The following is an 11002-nucleotide window of genomic DNA, read 5'->3' on the forward strand; positions in this document are numbered from 1 at the left end:
GTAGAGGCATAAGATGCTTTAGGGACATCTTGATCAATGGTTGCCTCAAGTCCCGGTCTATCGTCAATGAGGAGTTCAACATTCCCACCACTCACCAGTGTACCTATTCTATCATGAGAGTTATTCTTTCTACTTTCAATCTACCCAAGGTCCCCCATCCTATGCATGACTGGATCATTAATGTGAGCTGGCCAAACAGCACCAAGATGGTTAGAATTTATCCTAAAAGCATCAACAGATTATTATGTAACAATGGCTCTTTTTACAATCATCTTAATAAATGTTGCAATATCAATATTTGTAACAATGATTGGCAGAATATTCTAAATGGCATATGGAGCAGCACTATAGAACCAGAAAAGACTGCTTTGCCATATAATCTGGTGCACAAGGAGGATGATATATGTAACATTTGCAGAGTTCCAGACACTGGGAAACACATTTTCTTTGACAGTTATGTTGCTAAGGAAATCTGCCATATGCATTATTTTAAATTTCATGGTTGGCACAGCAATACTAACTGGATTGATGGTTTGATTGGTAAATTTAATCATGTTTCTAAAACTATGAATTATTTTTGGTTCATCTTTTCTACCGAAATACTTTGGCAAATATGGAGATTAAGAAATTAAGAAAACTTTCAAGATAGAAGTAGAACACTTCCTGATTTTCATTTAAAAAACTCATTTTCTCCAATATTATTGTGCAGGAGACAATGACTCTCAAGATCTCCAAAAGAAAAATTGAGAAGCAGTAAGAAGATGGCCTCGTAACTGTCAATGCATCCAAAATCCTATACAGACAGGCATGGGTGGGCAATAAGAAGGAAAATCAACCTTTCCTACAAAGATTACTGGAGCTGGTAAAACAATAGAATGAAAAATATCCAGGATAGGAGACTGCACAGAGGCCTGATGAGAGAAGCAGAACTCGTCTGCATGCAAAATTAGGCAGCAATAGCAGCAAGAATGACACTTGATAGAGCATGCATAATAGTTCTCTTTAGTAAATATTTAGAGATGAAAAAAGATATGCTTTGCTATTGTTATGTAACTCATATAGTACTCGATCTAATTGTGATGCATTGACAGACAATGGTGTTTTGTGATACTATGCTTGGTCTTTTCAGACCTTCCTTATCTCATATGTGACTATTGTACTGTTTACATTCGATATATAATACAAATTACCGATATAAAAGAACTATAATCAGAAGAACAAAAACAGGGATTATCCCTCTGCAAAGTATAGATATTCATCTTAACCCTTACCACTAACGCCTTTTTAGCAAGGCTTACAAAAATTTACAAGTATGAACACCCCAGCCAACACCAATACAAAACATCTTGTACAGCAATGACAGTCAATGCCCGTCATTTACCAAAACAAGGCTAACCATCATACACTATACATATGACTATGATCACCTTACCGATAAGCCAGACTTCTTTAATATTAAATCCCTTTACTACCAAAACAGGGCAACACCAATAATAAAACACCCTTTACAGCCAAAACAGGGCATTCGTCAAGACCCTAACAGAGCAAACTTCGTACCAAATTAAAACACAAAAAACTAGAGCAGTAGAGAAGTCCTTGGCTTACTAGATCTTCTTCCATACAGTTGGACCCATGGACTGCTTGTCCTCTAGAGCAACCACAGCCAACTTTCCTTTGTTCTTGTTTCTCATTCTTTTCCAGGTCTCCTTTTATTTCTTTCTCATTTCCGCTTCCATGGCTAGAATATGTCCCTTCAACAATTCGCACCCATCTTGGGCCTCATCATATCAATGCTCCATATTTGAGTTGGCATTCCAGACCAAAAGGGCTGGTAATCTTGCCCACATTCTCTCACTGGATGCCAATCTCCATCAATGGCTTTGGATTCTCTTCCCAGTTTTGCTACCACAACAATGGGGATAAGCCTTCAAACTATTCTGGCTTCACACAAGCTTTTAGAACCCATACGGCTTCCTCCTTGGAGCCCAGCTACAGCACCCATGCCAACATCATGGAAGCTATGTCAATATTGGACCTGTATCTCTGCACCGAATTCAAATACTCCTCACAAAGAAGGCTGATAATCTGTCAAAACTGGGGATTATCAATGAAAATAATAATCTTTAGTATTTTCCTAGTTATCCCCCCAAGGAAGCATTGCTGTTGTCTTCCAGTATGCAATGTAAAATTTGGTTGCATTCCTGCTCTGCAAACCCAACCTATTTACAATTGGAAGGAAAATAACAAATGGAGGCCAAACAACCCAACATCCAAAGATTTAACAGATCCTCTGCCACCTTCTCACCTGTTCCACTTAGGATTCTCTAGATACTTCGCCAAAATGAGTACTAAGGTACTCCATGTGGCATATGCGGCATACACATATGCCTCGAATGATGGAGCCATCAATCAAAATTAACTCTCATTAATAAGCAACCACCAATCTGCGATACTTACACATTATTACCAACAAGATAAAATCAGTCCTTCAAATTTAATGATTAATGGTCACTCTACAATAAAACTAGCCTCCTTGAACAACTTCAAATTTCAAAGAAAAGCTTTCTTTTTTTTTAAACTACTAATGTACTTGCCCTTCCTTTGAAAACACTGAATCTTCCTGAAGTTGGTGAAAACGTCACCTCACTCGGGTTAGTAAATATCAGTCCATAAATCTAACTCCAGTTCTTTGCTTTCCACATTCTGAAAATCTTCTATCCATTCTTCCCTCGATGTTTCATTCAATAATACTGCAAATTCAGACATAATGTCTACAATCTCATTGTCTTCATGTTTCACATGAGTGATTCTGAAGTTCGTAAAAGTTCCAATTAAAGAGCTGATCTTCTTTCTATACATGTTTAAATCCATTTTTGTTTTATTAGAAATTAGGTAACACTAATTCTTCTTTTTCGAATGATCAAAGTAAATTACTTAGTAAGGGAACTATCTGTTCAGTACCTATGAGAATAAAAAAGATCAATCTTTTATTATTCTGTCTACTTCTGATTTTTTGCAATCGTTTTGTTTAATGATTATTTAAAAAGCTTAAATACAATAAAAAAGTCGGATGCAAATAAAAAAATGGCATTGTCAGGTTTCCTGGGCACACTTGAGGGTGTTGATGGTCCAGAAAGAGGCATCCTCTCACAAGACAGATGGGGTATGCAAGTTGAGGGTTAGGTATTATAATACTTACGGGTTGAGGCCTTACGGGTTGAGGATTAGGTATTATAATACTTACGGGTTGAGGGTTCGGTATTATAATACTTACAAGTTGATGGTATACGGTTAGGTATGGGGTTAGGGTATACGGGGTTAGGGTATGGGTTAGGGTATGTGTTAGGGTATTTTTTGATGCCACATTCCAATATCTCCTTTACTGATAGTATTCACTATGACTTACGAGCCCCTTCCAAATGGAGCCTATCCACATTCAATTTTTTGGTTGTATGCTGCACTAAGAGCCACTTGAACTTCCACTTCATTACTAGTCCCATCCCCATGTTTTTTAGCTCCCAACAGTATAATGTTGCCTTGGTGATCTCTAGCCACATAACCTGCTCAAGACGGGCTCAGATTGACTTTCAAAGTTCCATCTAAGTTCATTTTGATCCAACTCTTCTCTAGTGAAACCCTATTTTGCCCATTAACAAGCCTAAAATTAAAATATTATTTTGCATACCATATATCATAATCAACCTAAGTTGTTGATACACGTACAGGTATGGGTATGTAAACCAAGAATGTTCATATGGGCAATTTAGTCATCCTTGGGTACAGTGCCTTAGGTACAGTACATTCACGCATGCACATGTGTGTGGGTGTGGGCGTGTGTGTGGGTGTGGGGGGGCATTTAATAGTGATACTTTTAGCTGTCTAACTTCTTGATTCTCAACTCTGCTTCCAAATCCCCTAATTCTGATCAACTTTCTTGTGTGACAAAAGATCCCAATAACAACTGGGGTTTGAGAATGGAGACACTATTGAGTTTGAGAGGCAGTCGTGATAAGCCACACAATCTATTAGATGTGAGTAAAACACAACGATAGAGGATTTGTTTTAGAAAAAATGAGAAAGGAGAGAGTGAAGAGAACAAAATAATCTTTGCATTGGTTGAAATGGTGCTTTTGGGAGCACTTTATGGTTTCAATGCAAAAAAACATTATAATGTTTGTTTTATTTTGTTTTGGGCACTTTTTGGCCCTAGGACCCACAAATTCACCTCGGGTATGCCCAAGGCGCACCACCGACACCCTAGATTCCCTGTGTACACACAAGGAACCCAATTCATTTAAGGCGTACCCCTGGGCAAACCTAGTGTTCGCGCGGAGGCCGGGATATAGCCTGAAACCCGTCCCCCTACCTCTTGTCAAGAAACTTTGGGGAACTATACTTTTAAAGCCTCAAGTTTTTGTTTAGTGTTTACTTCAAGTCAAAATTTTGGCCTCTCAAGTTTTTGAAGAGTTTAAGCTTTTGAAATATGGTTAATACAATGCCTTCCAATCTCAATGAGGTCCAACTCAAACCACCCTAAATGACCCCCATCACTGCACAAAGTTTGCAGATGCCAACTATCGCACATGCCATCAAACCAAAGGCAGACCTTACTACCTTACCTAACTCTTCAAGGCCCTAAACATCTTTTGAAGCATTTAATGTGACTGCAATTTGAACACAACAATGAAACATTAACAAAAGGAAAAAGTTGAGGGAGTACTCTGATAAACTTAGAATCTGAAAGCCAATGAAAGCAAAGAATTATTCCACCCATTCAGTTTTTTTTCTAATATTCTCAATAAACATAACCAGCCTATTATTGATAGGCAATTAGAGACAAATATAAAATTCCAAACTATTGTATTCTCTCATTAGAATGATACCTGATATAGCCTCGATAAAGTAAGCAATTAATCAGAATAATAAATGTCAGTTCTTGCATTTGAAGTTGTATTGTTTCTGTCATCCATGACTCAAAAGGAGTATTGTTGTAAATTGAAGCTTTATATTGAACTGCCATCTGAAAAATCTAAACTTCTTAAATAAGGCACCAAAGAGTAATCTTTCAATTGAGAACGGAGAGTTTTAGAAATGAATACAAAAAGAGAATGAGCAAGAGATCATGCTGATGAATAAACCTTTGAAATTGTGCTTAGTTGGCACATAGTTTCCCAATTTGAAGTAGTAGTATTTTTGGTCAAAATTTAAACCTAGGACGTGCTGCTCTCAAGTGTACAATTTACTAATCCCCATATCTGTGAAAATTATAATACAGTTCTGATTATTAATTTCCTATCGTATATAGATTATTTGAGTGCCAAAATTAAACATTGAATAATAACACAAGTGCAACTTCACAAATAAAATCATAAAAAGATTATGCAACACAAGGAACACAACATTTTTCGACAAATTGTCCCTTGAAAAACCCCAAATAAAGCCAATAATGCAAATGAGGAATTATATTAAACTTCAGCAAATTTAAGAGATGCATAAATTGCTTGCCTCTTACTGTTGAGATAATGGGTGTTGCACACATTGCATAATATTGTTATATTGTATTATTTTATTTTATTATGTAATGTTGCACCTAAGAGTACTTAGATGGACGTGCAACATATAAAGATTCCAATAAGATATACTTCATGAGTCGTATTTTAACATTGTGATAATATTTGATGTAATTATTTAATATTGGGGAAAAACTAAATGTCCAATATTAAATGTGGGGTCAATGGGTTAGGTAGCACATGGTTTATGTAATACCACTTGGTGGTTTTGTGGGACTTGCTTCTATGGTGGTTTTGTGGGACTTGTTACTATGGTGGTTTTGTGGGACTTGCTACTATATAAGCAAAATACAAGGGTAGTTGTAGATACAAGACAAAAAAGGGTGAAAGGAAAAAAGGATAGTTGAGCGGGACAAGGCTTGACAGGTTAGCCAAGCGAGCATTTGTGAAAGTTGGAAGCATGGCATGGGATGTGTGGATTCATGCTTGTTCACATGGATTGCTTGGTTGTGGCTATGGCTTTGAACGCTTCCATGGTTGTATTGCAATGTTGTTTTTGTTGAATAATACATAATGATGGATGTTTTTGGAGGCTGGATTTTTCCCTCAATGAGGGTATAGGTTTCCCAGGGTATATCTTGTATCACATTTTTTGTGGGTAACTTGTCTATTCTCTTGAATGTGGATTTCAATTACATATTTATTTTCAAATCTATTATGGGTTATGTGGAAATGGTTACATTCTTTATTGCAAGTTTCCTTACACTTACTAGCAGAGCTCTGGTAATAACCTCTTTCGGAAATTCTTCTCCCAATTTCTCTTGTTGAGATTCCACCATTATTGTCCCCAACATTATCCTTGCACCCTTGCTAACACTACAAGACTATTTGTTATCACTACAAATGCTTCTCAAAATTGGGTTTTGCAAATGCCCACTGGCCCCCTTTTATACTACTCTCGTTGGGAAACCAACAGTCAAGATTTTTTCTCAATCAACGACCAAGATTAATAACAATCTAACAAACCCTAACAAGTTAGTTTCTAGGTGTTTCTACAAGAGTCATTTAATTAAATAATAATTGTTCTCATTCCCAACAACAAAACAAATATTATCTAATTCTTTGGTACAGACAAATAGGTGTCCAAGCTACCCAACTAACACTACCTCTTAGCGAGGATGTTGCTCTGCATGACACCCAACTTATCTCTAAAGAAGATGAATTTTGCCTTCCCCAGTGCCTTAGTCAAAATATTTACTAGTACAAGCAACAAGCTTAGGTGGTGAGAGTTTACAAAATATGGAGCAACACGTGCAGCAAGAGATGTCTTAGGAAGATGAGGAGATTGATATTTCATCCTCTACAATTAACAACAGGAACCGTGAGGTTCAAGAGACAATTAGGGATACTCAGGAGTAGCATCATCTTTTCTTTGAGAATCATCTTCCTGGTAGCATTCTGGTACAAACTCTAAAAGGTGTCCCACATCTTCTTCGATGTATCTAACTCAGCGATACGCAAAACTATATGATCCTTGACACCATCAAGGATTAGCCTCCTTGCCTTGGCGTCATCCTTCTTGTATGATGTGAATTGTGTTGAATCTGTAGGTACATCTAACAACACTGGTCACATTTTGCTTGATATCATTCTCATCCAACAATAAACAAATTATGTCTTTTCAGAGACCAAAATTAGAGGTTCCATCCTTATTGTCCTGATCCCTTAAACCTATTGAGGCCATCTCAAAGAAATAATAATGCTAAAGAGCTAAAGAGGTCGAATTAGGTTTCAAGAACCCTTGATCTTCTTTCCTTTGCCTGTGTAAGTGTTTTCTTACCTCAACCTAGTTCTGATACCATGTAAAATTCTACTAAAGTTATTGATTCTTAATCTCCTATCTTATATAGATTATTTGAGTGTCGAAAAGCAAAGATTGAATAATAACGCAACTACAACTTCACAAATAAAATCATGAAAAGATTATGCAACACGAGGAACGCAATATTTTTGGACTGATTGTCCTTGGAAAAACTCCGAAGGGGAAACCAATACTGCAAATGGAGAATTATATAAAACTTTAGCAAATTAAGAGATACATAAACTACTTCTCTCTTACTAGCAAACTCTAGTAATAACCTCTCCTGGAAGCTCTTCTCCCAATTTCTCCTACTACGATTCCACTGTTGTCCCCAACGATATCCCTTTGCCCTTATGAACACTGCAAGACAATTTAGCTTCTTAAATTTGTGTTCTCCAAATGCCCATTGACCCCATTGTATGCTATTCTCGTTGGAAAACTAATGTCCAAGATTTATACAGCTGAGATTAATAACACCCTAACAAACTCTAACCAATTAGTTTCTTAGTGTTTCTAAAATAATCATTTAATTAAATAATAATTGTCCCTATCTCCAACAACAAAACAGTTATTATCTAATTCCTAGGTATGAACGAACAGCTGTCCAAGCTACCCAACCTAACAATATGACCCTATGCTCATGCAAAAATCGTAATACATTCTCAGAAGGCAAAATTTTGTAAACAGTGTTGGATAAGGACGGATGACTTTGGAAAACGAAAGTATAAATGCCTACCAATGTTGTTCTGAGTTAACGGGATGAAAGACGTAGGTATGCGGTTTTTGGACGTCAAATCTCTTCCCAGAATTAAGTTTTAAAAAGTGAATATAGTGTGTTGAATTTACAAGGATCTTTTATGATTTTGCAGACGACAAATCGAAAGCTCATGCCAACTAGTGTTACTCTGAGTTTACAGGATGAGGGATGAAGTACACGGTGATAATCCTCCGTACTTTAAATTTGTAAGGATTTATAAGAACTAATCTAAAAGTCATCTTTTATTTATGAGAGAGAACGTCATCCTTTCTTCGACTTCATTTATGAGCCTTGTCCATCATCATCAGTCACTTACAGGCAAATTGAAACAAATAAAAGGAAATGTATTCTTTTGGACCTCCGCTTGGTATATGAATTTATTATCATTCTTAATCATGTCATGTCATACGCAGAAGAGGGCATTCGTAGAGGTAAAATTGTTGAGTGAGCAAATAGTCTCTAATAGCGGTAGAAAAAGAGTGACTCACAGCTTGAAAGAAAAGTGACCACTGAAGAGCTGTGTGAATAGACTGGGAATCCCAAAAGGCGGGATGGCCAGTGGACTGATAGCCGCCAGTGAGTATCAACATATCCACAAATGCCCTCACGCACACCATCAAGTCTTCCAGTTCAACATCCGGATGCCTCCACTCCATTGCCAACTTCAGCTTCCCCTCGCAGATTTTGTATTTCACATGCCTTCTGTGTCCTCTACAAACAAGCGGAGACAATCGGCGCCAAGCAATTATTTCTATTTTAAATTGTTTAAATTATAATAACACTGGTTAGGCTATTTCCAAAGGACGAGAGTGAATGAAGATTTTAGTATTAAAAGCGGTGCTCGGCTCGGCAAAGACTAATGTGGCAGTTAAGCTATGTTTTGTTTTGTTTTGTTTTGTTTTGTGAACCATAATCGATCTCATTTTATTGTGCTTTCTAATGTTTTGATTTCTCAAGCTATTGTATTGATTTACATTGTGTGTGAATCAATTTTCTAAAAGGAAAAGGAAAAGCATCGTGTGGATGGAATGTTCTTTGGGTTGGACTACTTGGGTGGACACTTCTTTTTGATGGATTATATTTTTGTTTTATATTTATTTATTTTTTAAAAAATTGATATTAAAGATAAAAATAATAGTGGTCAATTAGAGTTGAGTAAAGAAAATTTTTTTTTTTTTTTTTTTCTAATTTTTTAATGTGTCTTTGTTATACAAAGAAAATCATTTCTAGAGCTTTTGAGTGATATGTGTGTAGGCATGTGTCTTCATAAAGTTTCTAAAGAAGTAAATAATGCTTTAATAAACAAAGGTTAATAGTTTTGAAATTGGAATTTCTCTAGTGCGAAATACAAGACCATTAATAGAGATTCACAAGACAACTCCAAGGGTAACCTCTATTCATGTTTCCTCAGTACATTAAAATAAACTTCTTTTTTGTAAATTTCAACGGAATAAGGAAAGAGGAATAGGTAAGCTCATACTTTTACAATAAATATATTTTTTGAGAGAATTTATCATTTCTTTGATTTTACTCCTAGAGGGCAAATAGATCTTGTAAAAACATAGAATTAGATAATTCCCATTTTGTTTGTATAAACTCTTGAAATTGGCTAACATGTGATGTCGCTTTTGCATTATGATTGAAACATCATTTTGCAAACCATAATTGTATCTCTATGATGTACATACAACCTTTATCATGTGTCAACGTTGCATCATTCTTCACTAATTAGACATCAAATTTTCTTTAATTAATCACTAACATTTATCCATGATTCACATCAAATGTTATTGATTTTATCTAATTAATAGTGTTCACAATGAATTATTTCTTATCAAAACCAATTATTTGTCTTATTAATATCATCAAACTCTTCTTCTTTTTTATTAAAAGTAGCCAAAACTGGGGGACTAGCCCAGTAGTACAACAAGGGGCAAGCCTATGTCACCAGATCAATAGCAAAAACAAAAACCAACACATCAGCCTATACCTTTTTTTAATATCAAAAACCTCGCCCTATTAACCATAAACAACAAGTTAAGCAAACTATCAACAATCAAAATAAACTATAATTGAATAGTCTCACAGTTCATTTTACTACTAAAGATACTTTAAAAATTATTGCTACTAGGAGTGTTCATAGTCATCGTCTAATAAAAAAATTCAATGCCACATAGGGTAATATGATCAAACATAACAAAAAAGGAATTAAAAAACTAGAGGACAAACCCTCATTTCCCCTGCATTTTGGTGACAACAATTTAGAAAGCACCAACCTCAACCAATCATCAACCATAAACCAGTATGCTCTCTTGGAGTTTCCCTTGTCTCCTTTGCTTGTGCCTTTATCATTCTCCTGCTATAGAAGTTGTAGTGCGATAGCAACAAAGCGCAACACCTTTACAGGAAAATTAGTGAGGGTGGTGAAGCTCTCATAAAGTTCAAAGACCATACTACTTAACTTATCCACTTCCTTTCTTATGAATTTCAGGTCTTTAGCCAAAGGGCCAAAGTCTTGGCATTTAAAAGTGGCTCTCCCAGTTGACTTGCCCTATACAAATGGGGGGTTAGAGAGATCATCTAATGTTTTCTTGCCTTTGTGAGGGGGTGTACATGGGGAGGAGGTAGAAGTATTCTCGGTCTTTGGGGCAAGGGGGGAGATAGAAATCATGGAGGAAGTGTCTTTAAGATTCTCACCTCCATCTTTGACAATATTGTGCACAATGTCCATTTTAAAGTTGGTTGAAACATGAGTCATCTCCTTGCTATTGATAGTAACTTCATCCTTCAGGTTAGCTTTACCACTCTCTGACTCTAAAAAAATTTCCTCTTCTTCTACATATTTTCTCCTAACAACTTTCTATTTTTATCTTG

General features: G+C 36.1%; 1 protein-coding gene across 5 annotated transcripts in view; it reads right to left on the reverse strand.

Moving 5' to 3' along the window:
• Positions 1 to 9095, reverse strand: part of LOC149552372 (fanconi anemia group F protein (FANCF)) — a 235082-nt gene extending 225987 nt beyond the window's left edge. For 3 of the 5 annotated variants that reach the window (XR_016352912.1, XR_016352913.1, XR_016352914.1), the window contains exon 1: positions 8617 to 8935. Coding sequence is in view for 2 of the 5 variants with exons in the window: in XM_089787910.1 (XP_089644036.1) it covers positions 8617 to 8784 (168 nt within the window). In the remaining 3 variants the exon portion in view is untranslated. Of the gene's footprint in view, positions 1 to 8616 lie in introns of all 5 variants that reach the window. The other 2 variants (XM_089787910.1, XM_089787911.1) reach the window with 2 other exon arrangements.
• Between the last annotated feature and the right edge of the window lie 1907 nt (positions 9096 to 11002).

Source organism: Cupressus sempervirens, chromosome 6, assembly GCF_028749045.1.
Source record: "Cupressus sempervirens isolate cs-2001-9-10 chromosome 6, ASM2874904v1, whole genome shotgun sequence".
Classification (NCBI taxonomy): domain Eukaryota; kingdom Viridiplantae; phylum Streptophyta; class Pinopsida; order Cupressales; family Cupressaceae; genus Cupressus; species Cupressus sempervirens.